The sequence below is a fragment of the Esox lucius genome, chromosome 20 (assembly GCF_011004845.1).
Source record: "Esox lucius isolate fEsoLuc1 chromosome 20, fEsoLuc1.pri, whole genome shotgun sequence".
NCBI classification, from domain to species: domain Eukaryota; kingdom Metazoa; phylum Chordata; class Actinopteri; order Esociformes; family Esocidae; genus Esox; species Esox lucius.
The window spans coordinates 7,025,795-7,053,254 of record NC_047588.1 but is presented as its reverse complement, the minus strand read 5'-3'; the positions used below and the strand labels follow the sequence as shown (position 1 = coordinate 7,053,254).

The window sequence follows — 27,460 nt, the reverse complement described above, 5'->3', positions numbered from 1 at the left end:
TACCGCACACCTACTCATTCAAGGGTATTTCATCGGTTTTACAATTTTCCACATTGACGAATCATAGTGAAGACATCAAAACCTTGAAATAACACATATGGAATCAAATATATGTAGTAAACAGTGTTACACAAATCAGTGTTAAACAAATCAGAATTCATGTATATTTTAGATTCTTCAATAAGGCCATCCTTTGCTTTGACAGCTTTGCACACTCTTGGCATTCTCTCAAGTTATTAGTGCTGAAGAACAATTATTCAATTACAGGTGGTGTACAGTATATACAAAGTAGGCTTAGGTTTGTTCTTGGGCATGACCCAACAAAGAGCGCCTTAAAAAAGCCCCATTCCAACAACCTCTCAGGAGCCTTGTTGTCATTATAAACTGGTCACCAATGTAATAAGAACAGTAAAAATAAATGTTTAATCATACTGTTTCTGATATAACATATCTTTCAGCCAATCAGCCTTCAGGGCTCGAGCCACCCTGTTAATAATCAGGCTACACTACAGACCGTAGGGCACAGACTGTGAGCCCACCTCCATGTTGGTAGGGACCAGCGCCAGCTGCTGGAGGGGCATCAGTAGGCCCTGGCTCCCACAGAGCAGCACAGCAGTCAAGTGGATGGCCAGCTCCACTACCACTAAGTGGGCACCAGAGGCCCCTGCCTGTACAGTCAGGGGACCCAGCTGGTTGGTCACCAGATCCTGGGCAAACAGCTTCACATCTTGGTCGGCAAGAACCTTCGAGGTCTTGATGAAATCCACCAGTGCTTGACAAAGCTAAGAATCAAACAAAAGTTGACAAGATTTGAGACATTTGCAACACACAAATCAAATCAATGTTTATTTGTTTCATCCACAGTTTAGCAGGTGCAGTAAAAAGGCAATAAAAACATCTCACTACACCAGTAATAACAACCTGATACACATATCCAGACTTACTTTCCTCACTTCAAGGACCAAAATCAGTCACGCTACTCAAAGGTGCCGATTAAGTAGTGGACGTGTGGATAGTTAAGGTGGAGGAATGCGTTTTGTACATCTGAGTGTGTTACAACTCTAACCCTAACCATGTAAATGAATGAATCCAATATTATATCCACGTGCAAGGGCCCCTCTTACCTCAGGCTTTGGACGGAGGTCGTGGTTGGCTGTTCTGTAGAGACATGTGACTTCTCTGAACAGAATCAAAAGCAGGTACAATGTCCTTGTATTTTGTGGACATGAAGAAGCCTACATACAATAAATAATGCTTATGAGACATACTTTTTGTGGACATTATATATAAGCAATGCAAAAACAGCTAAAATCAATTAGTATTTGCAATCTCTGTGAGCTTTCAATACCTTACAAGCCTGATCTATTTCTTTAATTCGGCCCTCCACTATTGCTTTGCCAACCATGTCCCGGATAGTCTTGTAGTTCTCTCCACACACAAGATACTGGTCAATCTGGCACCCATCTTGATTCTGAAACATTGGTGAAAACATCAGGGTAAAGAGGTGGATGAGGAGTATTCCCAATACAAAGTAAAACACATTCATATGTGTTTTATTCAAATTTTTTCCCATTCTTGCTTGATAAAAGATTTCAGCGGCTCAACAATTCAGGGTCTATTTTGTCATATTTTTCGTTTCATAATGTGCCAAATGCTTTTCAGTGGCTGACATGTCTGGACTGCAGGCAGGCCAGTTTAGCACCCAGACTCTTTTGCTATGGGGCCATGCTGTTGTAATACGTGCAGAATGTGGTTTGGCATTGTCTTGCTGAAATAAGCAAAGCCTTCCCTAAAAATGTATAATGCCTTCACAGATATGTAAGTCACCCATACCATGTGCACTAAAGCACCCCCACACCATCACAGATGCGGGCTTTTGAACTGTACGCTGATAACAAGCAGGATGGACTCTCTCCTCTTCAGGCTGGAGGACATGGCGTCCATGATTCCCAAAAATATTTTCAGATTTTGATTCATCAAACCACATCACACTTCACGTCAGTCCATCTTAAAGGAGCTCGGGCCCAGAGAAGATGGCCTTGTCCTTTGCGTACAGAGATTTCTGGATTTTTTGAATCTTTCAATGATATTATGTACTATAGATGATGAGATGCCCAAATGTTATTCTTACATTGTTCCATCATTTGCCTGAGCAGTCTTTCACAGAGTGTTGAACCCCTCCCCATCTTTACTTCTGAAAGCCTCATCTTCTCTGGAATGCTCTTTTTATACCCAATCATGTTACTGACCTGTTGCCAATTAACCTAATTAGTTGTGAGTTGTTCCACTAGGTATTTTTTAGCATTACACAACTTTTCCAGTCTTTTGTTGCTCCTGTCCCAGCTGTTTTGAAACATGTTGCTGGCATCAAATTCAAAGTAGCCATAAATTTTTCAAGAAACAATATCATTTATCAGTCTCAACATTTGATATGTTGTCTTTGTACTATTTTCTATTGAATATAGGGTTTAAATGATTGGCACATCATTGCATTCTCTTTTTCCTTATATTTTACAGAGTCCCAACCTTTTTGGAAACAGGGTTGTACATGAATTATGAACAATGTGTTATATAATCAGATGAATACAGGGAAGAATATAATAGTAATCTTCATTATACCATATTATGCTACTGTATTATTTCATTCTACTGAATGATAACATTTGGCCTGACACAGCCATTACATTTTCTCCTAAACGAGTCTCCTCAAAGAGAACCGAATAAAACCAGTACCTTCAGTAGGACTTCAGCTGGGAACAGCCACTTCATGTCTGCCACTGTCAGAAAGTGTTGGACACACTCAATTCCATGCTGGTTGCAGATCTTACGGATCAGGTAGACTCTATACCAGTCATCCCCACTGTGCTTACACAGTTCTTGTACGCTGGTTAGGAATTCTTCTTCTGTTGGACCACAAAGGCAGAGAAAAGTGCAATGCATTGAAATCAACAAGATACAGTTTAGAGGAAAAGTTTGCAAACCCCTTTGAATAACCTGCAAACCTTTTCTTGCAACTGTGAATCATACGAATCCTCAGTTTGCATACAGCCCCAAGTAGAGTCCAGTGATTAAATTGTTGATATCTTCTGTCAAACAGATGGTCTTTTAAAGTATTTTTTGGTAGTCCAAAGACCAGATTTTAGGAATAGAGGAGCATTTAATTTGTTAAATGTTTTTGTCTAACCTCTTAGATAAAAGTGGTTTTAGGAAGGAATAAAAGCAGTTGATGAGGTTACTAAATCAGTTATTGTTAAACTGATTTTAGATTTAAATAGCACAGAAGTTAAAGGAACACATTACATGTTCTAACTTTTAATCTAACTTGTTGAGCATGGTCAAAATGGCAGTTAGTGCGGGTACTAAAACATACATCTTCAACAGTACAAGTTTTCCTAATAGAAATTTCAGGTTTTTGTAAAGGATAATTTTATGCACGCCAACTTGCTGTCTAACTTGTTGGGAAAGTGGTCAAAGTAGCTGATTTGTGTCAAAAGTTAGCTTGCAGTGAATAGAATATTGAAAATCTGGTAGATTCAAACAACGACAAGCTTTAGAACATCACACATAATGAAGTACCTGTGGCCATCACCCGCTGTCTGTCAACCAACAGATTCACAGCCAGATCCAGACACCTACGCACTCTGGCCACCTGCTGGAAGCACTCCACAGTGGCCATCTGTCTAGATGTGGCCCCTGTGCACATGAGGTTATGCAGGAAGTCACTCTCCATCTGAAGACACTCCTGCTGCTCCACTGATGTACGACACTGCATCTCACACATGGAGTCCTGGAAGACCAATGGGGAATGATAACACTCACATACAGCTCCGGAAAACCATTAAGAGACCAATGGCGAATTATACCACTCATATACAGCTCTGGAAAACAAGAGACCAATGGGGAATGATACCACTCACATACAGCTCCGGAAAACTATTAAGAGACCAATGGGGAATGATAACACTCACATACAGCTCCGGAAAACAATTAAGACACCAATGGGGAATTATACCACTCACATACAGCTCCGGAAAACAATTAAGAGACCAATGGGGAATGATACCACTCATATACAGCTCCGGAAAACAATTAAGAGACCAATGGGGAATGATACCACTCACATACAGCTCCGAAAAACCATTAAGAGACCAATGGGGAATGATACCACTCATATAAAGCTCAGAAAAACCATTAAGAGACCAATGGGGAATGATACCACTCATATACAGCTCCGGAAAACAAAGGGGAATGATACCACTCACATACAGCTCTGGAAAACAAAGGGGAATGATACCACTCACATACAGCTCCGGAAAACAATTAAGAGACCAAAGGGGAATGATACCACTCACATAGAGCTCTGGAAAACAAGAGACCAATGGGGAATGATACCACTCACATAGAGCTCTGGAAAACAAGAGACAAATGGGGAATGATACCACTCACATACAGCTCCGGAAAACAATGGGGAATGATACCACTCACATAAAGCTCCGGAAAACAATGGAGAATGATACCACTCACATACAGCTCTGGAAAACAAGAGACCAATGGGGAATGATACCACTCACATACAGCTCTGGAAAACTATTAAGAGACCAATGGGGAATGATACCACTCACATACAGCTCTGGAAAACAAGAGACCATTGGGGAATGATACCACTCATATACAACTCCGGAAAACAATTAAGAGACCAATGGGGAATGATACCACTCACATACAGCTCTGGAAAACAATTAAGAGACCAATGGGGAATGATACCACTCGCATACAGCTCCGAAAAACCATTAAGAGACCAATGGGGAATGATACCACTCATATACAGCTCCAGAAAACCATTAAGAGACCAATGGGGAATGATACCACTCATATACAGCTCCGGAAAACAAAGGGGAATGATACCACTCACATACAGCTCCGGAAAACAATTAAGAGACCAATGGGGAATGATACCACTCATATACAGCTCCAGAAAACCATTAAGAGACCAATGGGGAATGATACCACTCATATACAGCTCCGGAAAACAAAGGGGAATGATACCACTCACATACAGCTCCGGAAAACAATTAAGAGACCAATGGGGAATGATACCACTCATATACAGCTCCAGAAAACCATTAAGAGACCAATGGGGAATGATACCACTCATATACAGCTCCGGAAAACAAAGGGGAATGATACCACTCATATACAGCTCCGGAAAACAAAGGGGAATGATACCACTCACATAGAGCTCTGGAAAACAAGAGACCAATGGGGAATGATACCACTCACATAGAGCTCTGGAAAACAAAAGACCAATGGGGAATGATACCACTCACATACAGCTCCGGAAAACAAGAGACAAATGGGGAATGATACCACTCACATACAGCTCCGGAAAACAATGGGGAATGATACCACTCACATAAAGCTCCGGAAAACAATGGGGAATGATACCACTCACATAGAGCTCTGGAAAACAAGAGACCAATGGGGAATGATACCACTCACATACAGCTCCGGAAAACAAGAGACAAATGGGGAATGATACCACTCACATACAGCTCTGGAAAACAATGGGGAATGATACCACTCACATACAGCTCCGGAAAACAATTAAAAGACCAATGGGGAATGATACCACTCACATAGAGCTCTGGAAAACCATTAAGAGACCAATGGGGAATGATACCTCTCACATACAGCTCCGGAAAACAATTAAGAAACCAATGCAACATTTGCTTTCCTTTACCAAAAAAGTTGAAAAGGAAAGTTTTGAGTGAGGAACAGAAGGGTTCAATTTGCAGTGGTCTCTTAATTTTAACCCTTCTGTTCCTCACTCAAAACCCTGAGGTTTTTGCCTGCTACCGGAATCGCCAGTCACACCTATTTGTTTTTCAATATCTTTGCTTTTCCAGGACTGGCATTGCTCACTTTTAGGTGGGCTAGCCTGAGCTCTTTACTCCTTGAGCCAATCATCTGATGATTTTACAACACCTAAGTGGTTAACCAGTCATGGTTAGTCTAGACCTTTCACTTTTTACCTCACAACGACTGATTTTTTTAAGATATGGTATGTAATTTTTAGCCATAGGTTGTAAAAGTGGCCAAAAATGGTTTGGGAACGTTTCTACTATACAACGACTTTGTATCAGCAATAAATAATAATCATCACATTCACAATCAGATAAATGTTAACTTCCACAGGAAATTTAATTTGAAATTGTGGTCATACCTCCATGCAGTTTATGTATAAGGAATAAAGTTCAGTTTTGCTTGATTCATCAAAGATGTCACTCTGCTCGACCTGTGTAAGATGTTGCTGCAGGGGACCTTTGACCTCATCAAAGCTTCAAGACAAACATGACAAAACAGTAAACACATTGTTGGATTACTGCACTGGAACATGATGAACTACAACATGTGAAATAAAGACAAAACCAGCACTAGTAACCCACCTGTACTTGAGCAGGAGTTTGAGCACTACTGACCAAACCACTGGACCTTTGTCCACAACAGCACCAAATGGAGAGATTGCCTTCTTGGTTGGTCTGCAAAAAGGTCCTGGCCAAGAGAGCGGTTATAAGTCAACAAAACACAGACCCCTGTTTCTTGGTAATGCATTTCAAACAGAAGAAGGATACCTCTGACATTGAGAGCAGACTGAGTCTCCACCATTAGCAAGTTCAGCAGGTGGAAGATCAGGAAGAGGAGTTTGACAAACAATGTCCAAGCCCAACCAGTGAACCATAGGATGTGGTCTGCAGAATGATCAACCAAAGGTTGCCTCTTTATCTGTTGATGTTCTGGACAAGAGGGAAACAAAAGTACACACACACAAATTTGACGCTTTAAGGAACACAACGGTCTGTCCAAATTGAAAGCCCCTATCCCTGGGTTTGAAGTTCTACAGGGATTTGTGGAGGTTTTGCCATGTTGTTTCCACATCACATTCTTCAGATCCAAAACCAGGAGGCTACCTCTGTTGACGGACCAAGACTGAGCCTCAACTGTGAGGAAGGACAACAGATGCTGGATGATGTCTGTACATGGCGGAGAGTTGTCCTTGAAGCACACAGTAGAGACCAGGTCAATAAAGAAAGCACTGCATTTCTTCCTGAATTGCTTGGAATTCCTGCACAATAAAACAATTTCCATTACAATTCAGGATAAACCGAAAGTGCAAGTTGTGAATTAAAAACTGTATGAAGAACTTTGTGTTTTATTTGAGTTGATTGCTCAATTCTGATTTATCTAATTGAAGTCACCAATAGATAACCACCCCATCATATTAAGCTATATCTATGTTATCTAATGCAGAGATGCTTAGAAATCTAGAGATTCAAAAAAAGATTACTAACATGTGATACGTGATAACATTCCACTCAACAATTCTAGGCAGAGTTGCAAAGAAAAAGCCATATCTCAGACTGTTTTCAGCTGTGCAATCATAATCTCAAAAGTTTTTTTTATGATCAATTTGCCTTTTATAATGATCAACCTAGATTAGCAAACACAACGTGCCATTGGAACATTGAAGGGATGACATTTCCAAGTGACTCCCCCCCAAAGAAAGCATCTTTAGACTACTTTATCATTAAGGAAGCCATGTTTTTGTCATTTTAAATTGTTTTACATATGGCCAAATAAAAAAAACTTTATTCCAGCAATTTATTCCTGCAATTAAAGTATTAACTAACTGTATCCTTAATGATGGAATAATCAACATGAGTGTCCCCACCGTTTGATTTCAACTGCTCCTTCTCTGCAGGCTTTGAGTACATCAATCACTTCATCAAATGCTTCTTTCATTTTAACGTCTGCATTCCTCTCCAATACCTTGAATAAAGTGTAGAAAAATGACTTTGTGAAATGCAATTCAACTAGATCGGATTAAATGTAAGAGAGCACATCTGGGATTAACCTCACATGGCATAGCCGTCGCATGGAAGTCAAAACAAAAGGCTTCAGCCTCTTGTCCACAGTCTCAATGCCTAGCAACAGGTGCTCCACAAACAAAGACACCACGACGACCCGGTTCCATCTGCACCTAGGGGGAAACACCAAAGAGCAAATTACAAAACTACAAGTACAATAATATTTAGCACAATGAATAATATAAAAGTTTGAAATCTATTTTTTTGTTTTACATTATAATCATTATGATTATTTATTATTTATAAAAGCATATTTTTTATGTGATTAAATATAATGTCTATATATTTTTCTGATATACACTGCGTGCACAATTATCAGGCAAGTGAGTATTCTGATCGTATTATTATTTCTATGCACAAATCATATAAACTTGAATGCTCATTGGATTGAATCATTTTCAGGTGATATGTATTTGTGTAATGAGGGAAGGTGTGGCAACAGTGAATAACACCTTATATCAAGGTGTGCATAATTATTAGGCAGCTTCATGACCTCAGGTAAAATGGGCCAAAAATGAGATTTAACTGACACTGAAAAGTCATAAATTGTAAAATGCCTTTCAGACGGATGCAACACCCTTGAAATATCTAAACTATTGAGGCGTGACCACCGGACACTCAAAGGTTTTGTTGGAAATAGTCAACTGGGGTACAAAAACACATAGAGAAGAAAATACCCAAATGAACTGCAAAAGACTTGAGAAGAATCAAACGTGACGCTACCAGGAACCCATTATCCTCCAGTGCCACCATATTCCAGAACTACCTACCTGGAGTGTCCAAGGTGTCAAGTGCTCAGAGACATGGCCAAGGTCAAGAAGGCTGAAAGAAGACCACCACTGAATTGGATTCACATGTTGAAGCGTTTAGATTGGGCAAAGAAATACCTGAAGACATATTTTTCAAAGGTTTTATGGACAGATGTAATGAGAGTGACTATTTATGGACCAGATGGAAGGGCCTGTGGCATTCACTAATGGACACGACACCACTTTGAGTCAGGCACCAGCAAGGTGGAGGAGGTGTACTGGTATGGGCTGCTATCATGAAGGATGAGGTAGTTGGACCTTTTCGGGTTGAAACTCAACTCCCATACCCACTGCCAGTTTCTTCAAGCAGTTGTACAGGAAGAAGTCCTCAGCATTCAAGAAGGCCATGTTCTTTATGCAGGACAATGCTCCATTACATGCATCCAAGTACTCCACCTCAAAGATGCCCGAATAATGACCTGGCCCCCTTCCTTACCTGACTTAAATCCTATTGAGAACTTGTGGACCCTTCTCAAACGTGAGATTTACTTTCAGGGAAGACAATACACCTCTTTGAACAGCATTTGGGAGGCTGTGGTTGCTGCCTCAGCGAAAGTTGATCGTGAACAGATCAAGAAACTGACAGACTGCATGGATGGAAGGCTCATGGCAGTTATTGAAAAGAAGGGTGGCTATATCAGTCACTGAATATTTTTGAAAAACCAGAAATGTTATTTAATTTTCATTTTGTGTTACTTATTTGTTGAGAATAAACAAGTGAGTTCGAGAAGGAATTTGCCTAATTTAGTTGCCTAATAATTCTGCACACTAAGTGTTGCCTAAAAACTGTGCACACTTATGTATTCCCCTGAGAAAGATCAAAACAAATGTTTCCTTTGTTAAACATTCAGGTTGAGGTTCAATTATATTTTGGATTGACTGAGAGCCTTGTGTTTGTTCAACAATGAAATACATCTGGAGGAATACGATTTGCCTAATAATTCTGCTCGCAATGTACATCAATGACATCAAGTGTCATTCTCACTATTGATGCTCCCTGTTTGGAATGGGTATAATGGACAGAGCCTTTGGAAAGTATTCAGACCCCTTCACTTTCTCCACATTTTGTTGTATTATATACTTTATTTATAATTGATTACATAATTGCCATCAATCAATGCAAATGACCCATTTTGACAAAGTGAAAGCACATTTTAGAAATGTGTGCAAATGTATTGAAAATTAACAACTGAAATATCTAAAGTACATAAGTATTCAGACTTATTCATTACTGTCAAAGGCGCTTCTACAAAGTACTGAGTAAGGAATCTGAATACTTGTGTACATGAGATGGCATACATGGCACAAATCTCTAAAAAACATGTTTTCGGTTTGTCATTATGGATATTGTGTCAAAAGGTAAATTTAATCAATTATAAATTAGGTCTATAACCACTAAATGTGGAGAAATTGAAGGGGTCTGAATACTTTGGAAAGGCTCTGTAAATGATATGATCTTTGCGTAATTTGTGTGAATGTACATATTGGAATGGACAACAATGAATTATCTTTGAATCCCACTGAACTCACTGGACTCTACAGACCATGGCCTTGCTTCTCTCTCCATAGTGCTTCAGACTCTCCTCAGAGCAGACCAGTTCAATGGGCACCTGGAGCCTCCTGACCTGCCTGAGCCAGGCCAGGCGTTGGTGGTCCGTTTCCAGAGCCTGGGGCTCCAGGTATTCCACACAAGCCATGGCTGCATACACATCCAGGACCTGGGGAGGGATGTATGCTATGAAAAAACACCCTTCATGGCTCAAATACATACACATCCAGGACCTGGGGAGGGATGTACTGTAGGTAATGAAAAAACACCATTTAGGGCTCAAATAAAATACTAAATTGTTGCCAGGTCAACCAGTTGTAGCCGTCAGTGGACGTCATCATTAATCGACATGCTCATCCCAAATAGTGAATAAGTAATTCGGGTATGTATTTAAATGTTCCTTTTTTACAAGTACTCTACTTTTCAAGATCCTAGAAAACACTTACTAGCTCCATTCCATCTTTGGTGTGTGTGTTCTCCAGAAGACCCTGGCCAACTTGGGGGATTCTGATCATTCTGTCAAGGTTCTGTAGGCGGTTCTTAAACTTGTTATAGGCAGCGTGGACCCACGGCAGAGAGATCACCTCCGTCTCCATAGCATGAGTGTGATTCAGTCGCAGCTCGTTCACACAACAGCTCAAAGCGTCACAAAGAAGCTACATTGTGGTTCAGACACAGCTCAATGTTATATCCCTCTCACAACATTACCTCAATCAATGAAAAACAATCAAGATGCAAAGAAAAATCCTTTTGAAAGAAATTTGAGCCTGCATTTTTATTTACTCCACCATGAACCTTGACTCCTAACAATCGATAGACTAATTTTACAGAGACAATCATAATAAATATTTCGCTATTCAACTATTTGCTATGAATGCATATATGAATGCCTATATGTAAACCAATGTATTAACATGTATTCATTATTATGACAACAAATACTGGGTTATGGAACCTGTTTGCTCTACCTGGTATGAATGAGTATACAATTATAATATCTTGAAAGCATATATGATTTGTGTGGGCCCTTTTTTATCATGTATATAGACAACCTTGATTGATGGGTGTCCTATGTCTATAAATATAATAATATAATATAAAATAAATATAGACATAGGACGAAATAACCTGATGAAGATCCTTCCAGGATCAAAAGTTGTCTGCTAATTTACTTGATCACACTTCTTCTACTAAGACAAATCCTACCTGTAGATCCACTTTATTAGTCACATTCATGGTCATGGTGATGAAATCCTGCAGGTATCTGTGGAAAAGCTCAATCTGCGTCTCCTTGTCTGCTATTGCAACGTAGTGCCCAAGAGGAGTCTTCCAAAATAACTCCTCAAACTGCCTCTGAGTTTGACCTGTCAAAAAATTTTCTGTTGCAGTGTAGTACTGTACATGTAGGTAACACAACAGCCCCACTGAATTATTGTGCTAAGTCACTACCTTCATGTTGCAGAGCATAGATTCTGAGTTCTTCCAGGTGGTCCATGATCTTCCAGCTGAAGGGCATGGTGCATCTGATATTCTTGTCTATTGCAATGTAATTCTGGACCAGAAATGTCTTAGACTCAGAACTGGGACAAGAGCAAAGGTTGATTTAGAATAGAATTAAAGAATATATACTGTAAGGGGCTCATATAAAAGGACTTGATTCCTCATTCAAACAGTGGTCTTATTTTTAAGGAATTGATTCCTGACACAAATTCTGTTTTCCAAATATCAGATGTAATGTAATTCTGATGATGGCTCATGCTTCAGGTGGAAATAGTGTATTTTACTTCCATGTATACCTTGTATTCACTAACATATATTACTATAACTGTTTCTTTCTTTTTGGATTTAATAAAAGTTTGTGCTTAAGGTCCTGGAGAGCATCTTTAAAAAGTCTCAATCTCATGGCAGAGGCAACCTAGTTTTGGACTAAAATATCCTAGTACTTAGTGGAATTGATTATACTATTGATCTTAACAAAAGCCCCTGGACAACTAGTAGCAAAACAGACCCAAAGCATGAATGATCCACTACCATACTTTACTGTGGTTATCAGGTGCTTTTCCTTGTATGCAGTCCCCTTTTGACACCAAACATGCCGATGGTATGCATGGTCAAAAGTTCAATGTTTGTCCTGTCTGACCACAACACATGCTTCTGTAGTTCCAATAACGCTTGGCAACGTTCAGGCACTGCAATTTGTGGTTTGGGCTTAGTAAGGGCTTCTTTCATGCAACCTTTCCAAAGAGCTTGTTGACATGGAGGTGGCATCTGACAGTTGATTTTGAGCCTTGATAACCTCAAGATTCCACTAGACTGTGTAGTTCTGAAGCTGTGAAAATGTTGTGTTTGAGATATTATTGTGTTGAAATTAAAGTATATGGCTCCCCCTTATGTTTCAGCCCAAAATAGGACGCATATACTTCTTGAGTTGACTGTATACTTACCTGGCTAGTTGCGCCAGACAGAGATATGTAGTAGTAGATAGCTAGCTTGCTACTTATGAAGGGGAAATATGGTCAACACCTCAATATTCAGGTCCATATAAGGCTGTATATTGCTCGCTTGAAAGCAATACATACACAGATCACCCATAACATTATGACCACTGACAGGTGAAGTGAATAACACTGGCACCTGTCAGTGGGTGGGATATATTAGGCAGCAAGTGAACATTCTGTCCTAAAAGTTGATGTGTTAGAAGCAGGAAAAATTGTCATGTATAAGGATCTCAGCGACTTTGACAAGGGCCAAATTGTGATGGCTGGACGACTGGGTTAGATCATCTCCAAAACTGCAGCCTTGTGGGGTGTTCCCGGTCTGCAGTGGTCAGTACCTATCAAAGGTGGTTCAAGAAAGGAAAAGTGGTGAACCGGCGACAGGGTCATGGGCGGCCAAGGCTCAATTATGCATGTGGGGAGTGAAGGCTGGCCTGTGTTGTCCGATCCAACAGACAAGCTACTGTAGCTCAATTTGCTGAAAAGGTTCATGCTGGTACTGATAGAAAGGTGTCAGAACACAGTGCGTCACAATTTGTTGCTTAAGGGTCTGCGTAGCTGCAGACCTGTCAGGGTGACCATGCTGACCCCTGTGACCACTGCTGAAAGCGCCTACAATGGGCATGTGAGCATCAGAACTGGACCACGGAGCAATGGAAGAAGGTGGCCTGGTCTGATGAATCACGTTTCCTTTTACATCACATGGATGACCGGGTGCGTGTGCATCATTTACCTGGAGAACACATGGCACCAGGATGCACTAAGGGAAGGAGGCAAGGCGGCAGATACAGTGTGATGCTTTAGACAATGTTCTGCAGGGAAACCTTGGGTCCTGCCATTCATGTGCATGTTACTTACGTACCACCTACCTAAGCATTGTTGCAGACCATGTGCACCCTTTCATGGCAACGGTATTCCCTGATGGCATTGGCCTCTTTCAACAGGATAATGCACCCTGCCACAAAGTAAAAATGGTACAGGAATAGTTTGAGAAACACAATGAGTTCAAGGTGTTGACTTGGCCTCCAAATTCCCCAGATCTTAATCCAATCAAACATCTGTGGGATGTGCTGGACAAACAGGTCCGATCCATGGAAGCACAACTTACAGGACTTAAAAGATCTGCTGCTAACGTCTTGGTGCCAGATAACACAGCACACCTTCAGAGGTCTAGTGGTCGATGGGTCAAGGCTGTTTTGGTGGCAAAAGAGGGACCTACACAATGTTATGCAGGTGGTCATAATGTTTTGGCTGATTGGTGTATTTGAGTTGTCTCTAGAAATTCATCTCAATTTCTCTGAGACCGGCAAGGCAAAAAGATAAATCAACAAGAGAAAAACATCAGGAAGATGTGTGAGTATGCAAACAATAACAAACTATTTGAGAGGTCATCAATTTTAAAATAGCAAATTTCCCCAACAGCCTTCATACAAGCCTGTTTCCAAAAGAACTGGGACGCTGCGTAAAATGTAAATTAAAATAGAACGCAATGATAAGCTAATCATTTAAACCCTATGTTCAATAGAAAATAGTACAAAGACAACATATCAAAAGATGAAACTGGTACACTGGTTATTATTTCTTGAAAATGCTTCAAAGAAGTTTTTATTAAAATTTTACGTAGCATGAAAGAAGCCCTTACTAAGCCCAAACCACAAATTGCAGTGCCTGAACGTTGCCAAGCGTTATTGGAACTACAGAAGCATGTGTTGTGGTCAGACAGGACAAACATTGAACTTTTGACCATGCATACCATCGGCATGTTTGGTGTCAAAAGGGGACTGCATACAAGGAAAAGCACCTGATAACCACAGTAAAGTATGGTAGTGGATCATTCATGCTTTGGGTCTGTTTTGCTACTAGTTGTCCAGGGGCTTTTGTTAAGATCAATAGTATAATCAAATCCACTAAGTACTAGGATATTTTAGTCCAAAACTAGGTTGCCTCTGCCATGAGATTGAGAAACTGAGTTGCATTATTATTAGCATTTTTGTGCATTTGTAGGGTGGAAATCTTACGAAAGTGTCCTTTAAATGAGAGGTTAAAGAGACTCCAGAAACAATGCTCATTATCACTGAGGCAACTTACTTGTCCACACTTGCATAGGGAACATCAAGTAGTTTTTCATCCCCAAAGATGTCTAACCACAGCTTTTTAATAGGACCTCCAGCGTTGGTGTCCAGCAGGATGTCTAGGTTACAATCACGGTCAATGACAGACACCAGTTGTGCCAGAAGTGGAATGACTACAGCCTGAACTCGCTTCCATAGTGTTTGTCTGTTAAAACAGAAAACTAGCTTAGTAACGGCATTGGGTAACAGCTACATTGTGTTATTCAAGTCTCAAAATAAATATTTCTCTAGCATGACAAGCATATGGAATATGATGTGTCTTAATGCATTGGTGAGTAGTGCTCACTCACCTAAATGTCCCCCCTTCATGCAGGGCATCAATGTTGGAAGCCTCATTAATGACCCAGTTTTTTGTTACAATGTTGTTTTTTCCCCAGGTTGACAGCAGGGAGTGCAGACGTCTTTTTACAATTCTCAGAAACCCATCTCTCCCTAAATGTAGAAACAGTCTTATTAATGTGACTGGATTGTGTTTCTACAACATGACGTGCTACTGAGCACTTATACGGTACCGTTTGTTTCTTCGTTGTCACTCAGGAGCGTAAGCAGAATCTCCACTCTCCTGGTGTTTCGGAACCCCCCCTCCACCTGGTCTCTGAGCATGCCCACTGCGCTCTGCACGCAGCTGCGCAGGAGCAATGTGGTGTCCAGAACATCCTCCCAGCCCTACAGAAGGTAGAGAGCCCAAGGAACATGGAAAATTGTAGTGATCCAAAAAACTGAAGGCATGTCTGCATGAGCAAACTATCAAATGAAGTACTAAATGAATTCAGTGATTACTTACTCTTCTGTTGTCAAGTTCCCTGTCATGCTGATCTGTCCCAGCATGCGTGTGATCTGGACCCACCCACATTTGAAGAAGGCTTGTGATTGTATGTCAATAAATACATTACGGGTATTGTTTGCACATTTTGGTTAGAACGTCCTAACATGAGCTCATGAGATTACTATACTCTACTTCAGTTTCTACTGTTTACATCAGGTGTTGATTACAGATACTTAATGTACAGTAAGGGCAAGCAATCCAAACATTCATAAATGTCTAGCCGGGTCAACTAATAAGAACAGCGGGTGCAACAGACTTTTCATAGCATTTCCAACATCACACATGTTTATTTTAAATTTTTTACCTTGAGCCTTAACCAGCCTTTCCTCAAACAGTTGACAGATGGCAAGGTTTCGCAAAACACTGATATCTGACACAATATCTTTGGATCTTCTGAGGTCATCAATATGAACTGATCTCCACGGGCCTGTAGGCAGAAAACAACCAAATAGCCTATCACAGACACTTCTATGTTATATACACTCACCTAAAGGATTATTAGGAACACCTGTTCAATTTCTCATTAATGCAATTATCTAATCAACAAATCACATAGCAGTTGCTTCAATGCATTTAGGGGTGTGGTCCTGGTCAAGACAATCTCCTGAACTCCAAACTGAATGTCAGAATGCAAAAGAAAGGTATTTAAGCAATTTGGAGAGTGGCATGGTTGTTGGTGCCAGATGGGCCGGTCTGAGTATTTCACAATCTGCTCAGTTACTGGGATTTTCACACACAACCATTTCTAGGGTTTACAAAGAATGGTGTGAAAAGGGAAAAACATCCAGTATGCGGCAGTCCTGTGGGCGAAAATGCCTTGTTGATGCTAGAGGTCAGAGGAGAATGGGCCGATTGATTCAAGCTAATAGAAGAGCAACTTTGACTGAAATAACCACTCGTTACAACCGAAGTATGCAGCAAAGCATTTGTGAAGCCACAACACGCACAACCTAGAGGCGGATGGGCTACAACAGCAGAAGACCCCACTGTGTACCACTCATCTCCACTACAAATAGGAAAAAGAGGCTACAATTTGCACAAGCTCACCAAAATTGGACAGTTGAAGACTGGAAGAATGTTGCCTGGTCTGATGACATGGATCCATCATGCCTTGTTACCACTGTGCAGGCTGGTGGTGGTGGTGTAATGGTGTGGGGGATGTTTTCTTGGCACACTTTAGGCCCCTTAGTGCCAATTGGGCATTGTTTAAATGCCACGGCCTACCTGAGCATTGTTTCTGACCATGTCCATCCCTTTATAACCACCATGTACCCATCCTCTGATGGCTACTTCCAGCAGGATAATGCACCATGTCACGAAGCTCGAATCATTTCAAATTGGTTTCTTGAACATGACAATGAGTTCACTGTACTGAAATGGCCCCCACAGTCACCAGATCTCAACCCAATAGAGCATATTTGGGATGTGGTGGAACGGGAGCTTCGTGCCCTGGATGTGCACCCCACAAATCTCCATCAACTGCAAGATGCTATCCTATCAATATGGGCCAACATTTCTAAAGAATGCTTTCAGCACCTTCTTGAATACATGCCACATGGAATTAAGGCAGTTCTGAAGGTGAAAGGGGGTCAAACACAGTATTAGTATGGTGTTCCTAATAATCCTTTAGGTGAGTGTATGTGATGACAATTTTCATTACATGTCAACAGGTTACAAAACTGCATTAATGAGATCATCTCACCTCCATGAAATCCAACAAAGGAAGTTCCGCCATCCAATCTCAACAGTTTTGTAATGAAGTATACATACACCTTGCCTTCGATCTCTTTTCTTGATTTGTTGATTTCATTTATGGCAGAGTACCTAAAAAAACACCAACAACAATAATTTTCTCAGATAGAATATAATTTAGGTGCAGATGGTTAAATTATGCAAACCAAAGTTGTAATTTATTTATTAAATAAGATTGACTTTACTTTGCAGACGCAATAACATTTGCCTTGTGGGATGCCTCATCCAAATCTGACTGAATAATGAGTACTTTATCGCCAGATGTCTCTCTGGATGTCAAAAATTCCCTAAAGACATAAAAAGCAAGGGTTTTAAACTGTCAAAATAATTTAAACTGGATGGGAGAACAAGAAACAACATACTGTGAAACACTACAAATAAGCAGACCTTATCTTTTTGCGGAAAGAGATCTCAGTGTCAAACTGCTGTAGTGAAAGGAGCTCTACATTGTTCACCACCGTCTTCAGCGGTCCAATATCTGATTCTGTCAAAAGTCTGGAAAATGTTGTCACCTGTGAATGTTAAGATACAAATCAGAAGCAGATAAATAAAGGATCAAATCTACCGTACACACACAAATATAGTTAGTTACCTCTGTGAAGCAAGTATGGCTCTGCTCAACCTGTTGCGCATGACAGACAAAGTCAGCTAAAGAGCTGTGCTTCCGCTCTTCATAGTAGAACTTAGTCAGATATTCACACTCCACTTTAGAGAGCCCTGTGTAGTCCAGCCGAACCACAGAGTCTGGAGTGGCACAGTTCAGAAGGATAAGTTTGGACTCATCTAGTACTTTTCTTTGCTGGTCGGGGATGTCCATTTCTTCCCTCTGTTTGTCAGTCACTTGAAGTACAACTGAGGCACATGTGTCTTCATGGAAACCAATGAAAACATCAGGAGGCTTGTACTTGTATGTTTGTGAATTTTGTCGAAAATCTACAAACTGTTCAACCCATCTCTCCAAGTCTGCAACAAGTTCCCTTTGTTCTTTACTGAGGACAGTATGAATGTCAAGGTAATGCTTCTCAAGCCTGTTGATGAGAGGGATTGGAAACTGGTTGTACACCACATCTTTATCCTCAATGACAACAAGCCTAAAGCCTTTGTGCACTCTGCATTTGACACGATGGGTCCCCAGGCCTAGGTCAACATACTTTTGTCCCCCTAAGCAGACATAGTATTGGTTGAGAGCATCGTAAAGACTTTCATAGAGGTTCTGCAAGTTCAGGAGCACAATGGTTCGACCAGTTTCCATGCAGATCTTGACTCGGTTAATGTTGCGGCAGATCTGGGTGTACTCTTGGTCCTTGGGGAAGCTGGACCCGAAGATAATCTCAGGCTGGCAGCCTTCTGAGAAAAAGGTCTGCTGCAGAATCTGTAAGGCTGCATAGTTTTTGGTCAGAAGCAGCAAATATCGGCACTCTTCCTCCTGAGCTAAGATGTTTTGTCTCACAAGCTCAACGGCACTGATTCTCTCCAGATTTGTATTGATTCTAAGGGTTTCAGTGAAGACTTCGACCGCGTCCACATCATCTCTTCCACTGAAGTTCCTCAGTACTGCTTTCACAATCTCCTCTTCGGTAGGGGTCTTCTCCGAGGCCTTGGTAACTGCAAAAAGCATCTTGATTAAGCTGTAGTAGTCACGCAAACCAAAGAAACCTTTGCCTTTTTCTGGGCTGATTTTTAGGTAGGCCCTAGCAAACGGTTGAAATAAATTGCTGACTTTCTCCAAAATCATTCTATCAGATGAGCATATGCCTTTCGCACTCTCAATAAGCTCCTTCTCGTCAGGGTCACCGCGTGAAACAAAAATCCCTCTGTTCATCTTCGCAGGGTCCAAAGCCCAGTTGGAAATGCCAATGAATCCAACCTTCTTGTGCGGAAGTGACTCGTCATCAATGCATCCTTCTTCTAGTAGAGGATGGAGGGTTTTCAGGGGCATTTTTGGAGAGTCCTCTGCCAAACCAATTTCATCCAGCACCACAACAGAGATGTACTCCTTCAGATTCTTCCCCTCTTGGAAACGAGCACATTGCTTGAATGTGTTGATAATACCCTCTGGTGTGGAGTGAGGACTGCACTGGAAGGACACCAAGTGAATCTGTTTCAGTCTTTTGTAGAAGTCAGAGTGTGAGGCTTGGCCCTGCATGGCATCTGCTACCAAGGTTTTAGACAGAGATTTAGAACTGCCAGGTTTCCCTATCAAAAAGAGAGGGATTCTAAGTTCAATGCAGATAACAATCATGAAGATGTTCTCTTTCAGGGCATTGTTTCGTGCAATTGTTTCCCCAAGTGGCACTCCACTCAGGAGAAGGTCCTGCATGAGTGATATTTCCTTCAGCAGTTCCAATGAGGTGTACCTTCTAGAAAGATACTTGCAGATATGTTGTCTGTACATTTCTTTGTTTTCCAAGCAGGCATGGTAACACACTCCTACTGCCATCACCACAGACCACAAAACTGGATCTCTTATTCTTTCATGGTTCTCTAGATTTAGATTTCTCTCAAACTTGCACAGATAAGCAAGTAGCATCTCATGGTTTTTGTAAAACCAGGCAAAAGCTTGCATGCAACGCTCTACATCCCTCAGACTTACAAAGCTGCATTCATCTTTTCTTTTCCGCATGTATCTTTGAGAAGCAGACAGGACATTTGTAATCAACTTTGCATACATCACATTGATTTTATTGGTCTGAACCACCCTCTTGACGATTTTATCAATGTACATTTTTTCTGTGCTATCACGTAGCTGTCCGAAGTCCCACACCAGAGGAATCATGCTGGGTGGCAAAGGTTGGACCCTGTACACCAACTGGCGGAGAGGGATTGACCCAAGCTTTTCATCAGTCTCTTCAGCTCGGACTCTGTATCCTAGACCAGCAGATTCCAATCTGTGAATCATCTCATCTGTGTGTTTTCTGTAAGGGTTGCATGCAGCTATGATTTGCAAGCCACATTGAGGTATCAACGGTTCTCCTTTTACAGTATTGTCACATATGACTTCCTTAATACTGCTGAGGGCATCGGTTGTGTTGGCTTCATCGAAGAAGAGAACAGAATCAAAGCCATATTTTTTTTTGTTGTCACTGGCAATGGTTTCTGCTTCTCTGACATTGGTGTAAATCATTTCTGAGCTAGTTCCTCCATGCACTTTGACTAGCTTCATATTCTGTGTGTTCACTCCCTTCTTTTGTAGTTCACAAAGGAAGTTAATGAGCCTTGTCTTTCCACATCCTGTCTCTCCCATGATTACGACCGGGATATTGCACCTGAACCGCATGAGAATTGCTAGCATCTTCAATATATTGTCAGCTGTAAGTTCATATGTTTCATCAGGATCAATGTTCTGCTGGACTCCCATAACATTGCAAATGCAATCTATTTTATCCTGCCTCGACAATTCATCAAAATCAACGTTGAAGGGGACTCTTTGTAGTTTCAGGCCATCAAACAGTTTTTTTGTCATGATATTTCTTTTGATAACTTTCCCTGTGGATGGATCAATGGCATCAACCCAGTTTTCACTATTAGGCTGAAGGTGAAAGCCAATGAAGGTCATTGACATGTGGTCGTCATTGAAAAAGATGTAGGGATGTGGTTCTGACTCCCATCTCTTCCTGATCTGGAAGGGAGCCAGATCTTCTTCACCAGTGAGGTCAATGTGCTGTTTACCAGGGCTCTGGTCAGAGATACTGAGTGAAGGAGTGGCAAAATCCCTGGCCATCAAAATCATGAACTCAACCACAAAGTTTTTGAATCCCTGAAGGGTGTCCCCGGTGATAGATGCATTACAGAAGACTGAAGTTTCACAATCTTTTAGCTGAAAGTTTAAGAACCATGTAAAATTCCTCAACTCTGCCCATGATGGGTCTTTAATTCCGCAATACAGAAGGAACAACTGCAGACATTTCACATGGGTCCCCTCGACACCATCATACATGAATCTGTCCAAGTTGATATGATTATGGTATCTTGTCAAATATTGGTATGGTCGTTGGTATGCTTCACTCTTAAACTCTTGGTCATCCATAAGTGGGACTTCAGGTTTCACAATGGAGGGATCTTGTTGCATTCTCATTTCCAGCTCTAGAATCTTGTTGGGTGGGTGGCAGAAGATGTTTGGGAACACATCGAGAAATGTAAAGTTAACAGTTGTTTTCTGTGAAAAGAGGTGAGAACTGTGATTAATAAAATGAAACGGTCAAGAAATACAGGACACTGAAACATTCTGTTTTTGTGTTGACACATACAGAATGAACACTTCTTTCCATTTCCAATAACCCTGATACGCTATTATCCTGGTAATGAAAAACTCAGATACGCTGCCTGGGTTTTGCAGTTCTTAAACTGGATACTGTGTCATGTACATTTTCTGGTCTGTGCTGGCTGTCACCAGGTGGTAACAGTAGACCTAATATAGATTGATAGTTGTACACTACTTGTAGGCTTCAAATGAAGGTCAATGTAGACTATTATTATTATTATTATAACCAAATTAGTGTTTCTGACAGTAAACAATAGCAGAAATGTCACAGGAAGAATATTTCTTCTTTCATCTTGCAAAAATGTGAATGCTCACTTAATGTTGTGTACGCTAAACATTGAATGAAAGAAAATATAACCAATTTCAAATTATTTTCTTGATAATGCAGTAATTTAAGATTTCTTTCTGGTGGAAAAAGGCTTAATTTAGTATTCAAGGGCATCAATTAAAGTGAAACTGCCAATATAAAAAATAATAGCCTATAAACATTGTTCCTCCAGTACTGAATGGAAAAGTTGAAAGGCAAAGCATACCAATCGTGTAACATTTCTGAGCTGGTTCATGGTAGATCGTAGAATCTCAATGACATACAACTGTTTGTTGCTGCATTTCCACATCCTTCCCTTCGAATCCATCAAATAGCCCAGGACAAGTAGTTTAAAAAAACATTCATCAAGTCCCTTCTGTACCTGTAGAACATTTCATAAAAAAATGAGGTTAAATAAATGTACTTTAAAGTTAAGTTGAAAGTAGATTCATTTTGAATATGTATATTTTCTTTGAATCTGTACATTTTCTTTACAAATCCACCAATCACACAGAAATTCCTTTATTACCATGCACTAATCGTGTTCAATTAGTTGTTTGCTTGAACCAATAAATATGAGAATGACAAGCCGTCAATTATGGGTTTTGGCTGAAGCCATCAGAACTGACAGATTTTGTTTTTCTGCTTTTGTCTGTCAATTTTGATTTATTGTAATCCAATATATTTTACAGTTAACTGTGTGCATTAAAGATGCCGTCTAGGACTTGTGTGATGGACAAAATATGTTTAAAAACCTTTAAAATAGGCACATAAATGATATAGTGCACAATTTTCAGGCAGACTTCATCTTTAGGCAAGTGGAAACTTAAATAGTTTTAATAAAATGTGATTACAGAAGATGTGACATCGAACTGGAAAATAGTCAGCTGATTCTTCTCAGGGCTGTTGAGAAGAGATTGAAGAATGACATTTTCATCAGCTGTTGGCTTGATCAAGCGAATGCATTTCAGCCGTGAAGGCTTGTTGGAGTTGTCCTTTAGTTTTTCAAACAGCCTCTTGATATAAAGGGATTTACCTGAAAGTATGAACAATATTTTAGTTATTATTCTGAGGAACCAAACCAAGCTAAGGGGAAAGGTATTTTAAATAAAAAAAAAACATATTCAGGAGCTACCTGCAGCAGTGACAGTTTGAGCATTATTAGCAGGCAGAAATGTCCACAAAATATACCTACCCATTCCAGCTCTTTCGGATGACACAACTCCAACAAACTGTCGGCCTTTGAAGACATCAGCGGCACTCTCCTGATCATCTGGGACTGTATAGTGGCTGTTCAGGTATTGCTGAATCTTGATCAGGGGCTCCTGTGGTACCATGTGTAACCTGTACTGGCTGAAGGCTGTGGGAAAGTATGTGTGCTCTTGATCTAAACTGCAGATGATCACGAGCCTGTAGTCTTTCCTGCTATGCACGTTGACACTCTTGAAAAATCTCTCAATTTTGGAGCTCACTTCGTAACTCAGCTGATCCCCATACAGCATGGTGTAAAGCTTCTGTCCTCTGTAGCCTGAGGTGAGGCAACGTCGGAAGAACAGCTCCACTTCCTCATAAGGCGTGGAGGAGTTACACAGCAGGACCTCATCATATGTCGGCAACGGTTCACTTTCGCTTCTCATGTAAATGGAGATGCAAGATGTCAGGATTTGATCGTGTGGACAAGCAATAAGGTTTGGGCTCCCAATAGCTAGGCCCTTGGGCAGATCCCTTTGAATAGGTTTTTTAGTACGCTTTACTAGCCAATATTTCTTCTTGTCTTTGTTGGCTAGTAATTCTAAGAATCTTCCAAAGCTGCTGACATCAAGAGTGTCTGGAAGAAAGCTTTTCATGTTTGTCATGTAAGCATTCCAAAGCAGATTCATTTTCTCAGAGCCAACTTCTTGTTTGATGAGACTTTGCAGGTTTTGAGTACATCCATCCGTCTTCTCCGTCATTTCTGAACCTCTCTCTCCACTGCCTGACACTTTCACAAAGGTCTGACTTTCAACGTCCTCCATTTGCTCGGATGGTTTGGCAGGGATCTCTTTTTGCAGTGCATTGTAGGTCTGCATCAGATCAGATGCTGTGCAGTTGGATTTGACAAAGGAGAGCATCATGAGAACCTGGTCTTCAAAACGGCCCATATTTTGCTGAGTCAGCTTACTACATAAGTAGACAATCTGCTCAGCAGTGTAGTAATTCAAGTAGTAATGTTGGGATCTCTGTTTGTCCATAAAGTCATTCCAGTAGTTTAGACATCTCTCCATCTTCCTGCACAGCTCAGGAAGCTCATTGACAATTTTACCCTCCACCATAATCACACTGACAATGTTGCCTAGTTTGAAATCCAAGGTGATGCCGGCGTCTTCACTGAGTGAACTACAGTTGATTTTAGCTTCCCAGTTTCTGAACAGAGGGTTCCCAGCCGTGAACAGATCAATGAATGCCACAGCCAATCTCTGGGCACTGGCAAAGATCTAAGAAAATTAACACAAAGTGATACATTTTAACTGAAAATGCCAAATACTTCCTTCTGCTTGAACTAAGTCCCAAGAACATAACATGTAGTATTTTCAACATTTGAAATACTGAGATATACCTCAGAAAAGTGGTTAACCTCATGCTGGTCACCACTACCAGACATGAGCATGAGTTTGCTCTGCAGCTCCCTCAGATCCTCCAGTGTGTAGGAACGAATCTGCTGCTCTTCACCATGTTCCTCAGAGATTTGCAGCTTCAGAGTAGTCTCAAGACTCAACTTGATTCAGAAACATCAATACACAGGGATTTGCATTGAATTAAGGTTTGGTTATTTAGTACTTTCATCCAGAGTGACGTACATTACTGCATTCATGTTAAGACGGCTAGGGGAGGACAACATATCCGTTGTGGTAAGTATGTTTGATCTGTGACTGATTCGACTGAGAACTGAACATTCTCAGTCGAATCAGTTGTGTTCTCTAAACATGCCTAAAACATATAATTAGCTTGTGGGTAAATTAATTAGGTTGTGGGTCATTAGGGAAAAGGTTCCCCAAACAAAATCTGTCCAGTTGTGATCTTTAAACAATGGAAATGTTAGGTTGCACAGAATATTAAACAACAGCAACACGTTCTGTATGTTTATTTCAGAACAGTCTGGTTGCTAGTTGGGAGGGTATGTTTAGAAGAAGATTTTGAGTAATCACGTTCTGTGGCTCTCATACTGACTGGGCTGCATATGTAAGATACATTTCTATGAAGACCCTTTTACAGTTGTTCACAATAGCTAACACAAAAAAAACAAGTTCAATTAAAAATGTACACAAAACCATTTAGCTCAAATCCAGAAGGAAGACTCCAAACCATAAGCACTATTCATCCGTTTTTACACAAATCTCTATCCCATTCATACTTTTTGCAAAACTCCTACACACAACTCTTTGTAGAGCACAATAGTCACCATGTTGTCATGTAGAAAACACTGCCATTCAAAAACCAAACTTAAATCATCACAATTCTAACAGTCAACAATGGGTTGCAAGGTGTAAACACTAACAAGCATAATTAGGATGTTGGCAGGAATAGAAAGGGCCACAGGTAAGCTCTCCTATGTTTTGGGACAACATTAGAAAGAAAGGTTGAGTAAGAGTACAAATGAGGATGAGAATTAGTTGAAAAAATATTGACCCAGGTCAAATACAGGAAGCTGATACATGTGATGCCTTTGTGCGACTTTTGAGGGCAAATTTTAATTTATATGACATATTATACGGTTCTATCATTTTTTATTTTGAATGAGAAGTCAGGGGTTTGGTCAATATGGTGTGAGTTTTGAGAAGTGTGTTTATACCTTTGAGAAAATGGACTCCAACTGTCTGATGGACACCAACTGAAGCTTATTAAGATGATTCTTGTTTTCAACAACTAAATAGTCAAGAAGTTATTTTTTCCACCCAAAACTGAATTGACACCAAACCTGGCTTCAACACACAGGGGCACCTCATTTTGCCTAAACAGATAGCAGGACCAGGTGGAGCATGAATTGCACTGCGGATCATAAGGAACACATCAGCATTTTTCCTTATGATGAATAGTGTTTTCATAGTATTTCATGGTAATATTGTCTACCTGCTCTTGGTTCTGTCTGCTAATGGTGTAGATGCCCTTTTTGTTGATTGCGGAGGCTAAGGAAAGGGAGGACATCTCCACAGACCCATGGAAATCCTTCACAGTTTTCAACCACTCCAAGTGGCGTGCTGTGTCATGCTTCAAAAAGAGAATGAATACACTGACATTGACTGCTATCTGCAGATAATATTTTTTAAGATTTCTATGTTAAATGTCCCTCTCACCAGCTTAGTTGTGAGGTTGCAGTCATTATCCAATGCCCTCCAGAGCTTCTTCATCATCTCATTTAGGGTCTGGAAACCAGAATCTGGCTTCAGCTCGAAAAGCATTGGAGAGTATCCGTAGACAGCATCATGAAAACAGGCCACACGGTCCACATCAAGATCATTCTCTCCAGCAGATATGGAGGCCAGGTCAACAAACACTTTGAGCTCATTGATATCTGTTAAAAAGATATAAGCAATACAGGAATATTGTAAATATTTTTCTAAGTATTAGGGACAAAAAAAAATGTTTACCTTTCAGGGCCTCCTTGACCCATGTAACAAAATCCTTTGACCGCTCAAGTTCCTGGAGACACAGTCTGCGAGGCTCTGTGATGTCTACCAGAACAGTTTTGGCCTGCATCAGGTCAACGTCGATCCGATCAAGGCGCTCCTCATTAAAATCTGCATGCATCTGAGAACAGAAAAACAGAAAATGTGCCTGGATTCATTGTTGGTTTATGTTTATATGTTGTAGAATATCAAAAACTACTGTATACGCAGTAAATGTAGGGCTTTATACTGTACACAATTAGTCCTACCTTGACTTTTAGCTGTGACACAAGGGCGTTAATGAAAAAAAAAAACTATATTCAACTGCTATGAAGTTATTTTAAAAGAAGTGCCCACAATCTACAAACCCAACTTTTTCAATTGGCATTAATATGATCAACATACGGACACAAAAAAGAAAAATGCAGGTTAAATGTTTAGAGAGGACGCATGTGAATTTAGCAAGCATTAATGTAATTAATGTAAAATGAGGTTTTGCAGACAGCTATTCTCTTCCCAAGAGATTAACTGAGTGTCAAGGAAAACAGAAATTTGTGAAATTTGTTGGCATTGATATTTATTTTTTTAACTTAAGTCACTTTAACTAGCTAATGTCGGTGGAGGTTTAATGTTTTAATCAAAAATTTGAATGTGGATGTAAGTATTGCTTGTTGTGGCAATTGTGTAAGTGGTATAACCACCTCAGGGTTATGTGGAGTCCTGTGGAATAAACCAACTACAAGCAAGGTCCCTTCTCTAAG

At 40.4% G+C, this 27,460-nt stretch overlaps 1 protein-coding gene across 2 annotated transcripts in view; it reads right to left on the bottom strand.

Annotated features, from left to right (window-relative positions):
• LOC105019328 (E3 ubiquitin-protein ligase rnf213-alpha) overlaps positions 1 to 27,460 on the bottom strand; it is a 52,780-nt gene that overhangs the window by 11,790 nt on the left and 13,530 nt on the right. For both annotated transcript variants that reach the window (XM_010885393.3, XM_020041364.2), the window contains 31 exons: positions 26,682 to 26,841; positions 26,388 to 26,605; positions 26,164 to 26,301; positions 24,653 to 24,811; positions 23,252 to 24,530; positions 22,911 to 23,092; positions 22,283 to 22,438; positions 18,081 to 21,644; positions 17,876 to 18,000; positions 17,674 to 17,775; positions 17,439 to 17,560; positions 16,041 to 16,163; positions 15,695 to 15,747; positions 15,423 to 15,576; positions 15,201 to 15,342; positions 14,867 to 15,055; positions 11,733 to 11,863; positions 11,490 to 11,647; positions 10,730 to 10,939; positions 10,265 to 10,452; positions 7,918 to 8,038; positions 7,730 to 7,827; positions 6,969 to 7,123; positions 6,633 to 6,794; positions 6,447 to 6,552; positions 6,224 to 6,338; positions 3,577 to 3,787; positions 2,734 to 2,903; positions 1,349 to 1,471; positions 1,125 to 1,235; positions 540 to 782 (listed from right to left, as the gene is read on the bottom strand). In XM_010885393.3, the coding sequence (XP_010883695.3) occupies positions 540 to 782; positions 1,125 to 1,235; positions 1,349 to 1,471; positions 2,734 to 2,903; positions 3,577 to 3,787; positions 6,224 to 6,338; positions 6,447 to 6,552; positions 6,633 to 6,794; positions 6,969 to 7,123; positions 7,730 to 7,827; positions 7,918 to 8,038; positions 10,265 to 10,452; positions 10,730 to 10,939; positions 11,490 to 11,647; positions 11,733 to 11,863; positions 14,867 to 15,055; positions 15,201 to 15,342; positions 15,423 to 15,576; positions 15,695 to 15,747; positions 16,041 to 16,163; positions 17,439 to 17,560; positions 17,674 to 17,775; positions 17,876 to 18,000; positions 18,081 to 21,644; positions 22,283 to 22,438; positions 22,911 to 23,092; positions 23,252 to 24,530; positions 24,653 to 24,811; positions 26,164 to 26,301; positions 26,388 to 26,605; positions 26,682 to 26,841 (9,168 nt within the window). The remainder of the gene's footprint in view (positions 1 to 539; positions 783 to 1,124; positions 1,236 to 1,348; positions 1,472 to 2,733; positions 2,904 to 3,576; positions 3,788 to 6,223; positions 6,339 to 6,446; positions 6,553 to 6,632; positions 6,795 to 6,968; positions 7,124 to 7,729; positions 7,828 to 7,917; positions 8,039 to 10,264; positions 10,453 to 10,729; positions 10,940 to 11,489; positions 11,648 to 11,732; positions 11,864 to 14,866; positions 15,056 to 15,200; positions 15,343 to 15,422; positions 15,577 to 15,694; positions 15,748 to 16,040; positions 16,164 to 17,438; positions 17,561 to 17,673; positions 17,776 to 17,875; positions 18,001 to 18,080; positions 21,645 to 22,282; positions 22,439 to 22,910; positions 23,093 to 23,251; positions 24,531 to 24,652; positions 24,812 to 26,163; positions 26,302 to 26,387; positions 26,606 to 26,681; positions 26,842 to 27,460) is intronic.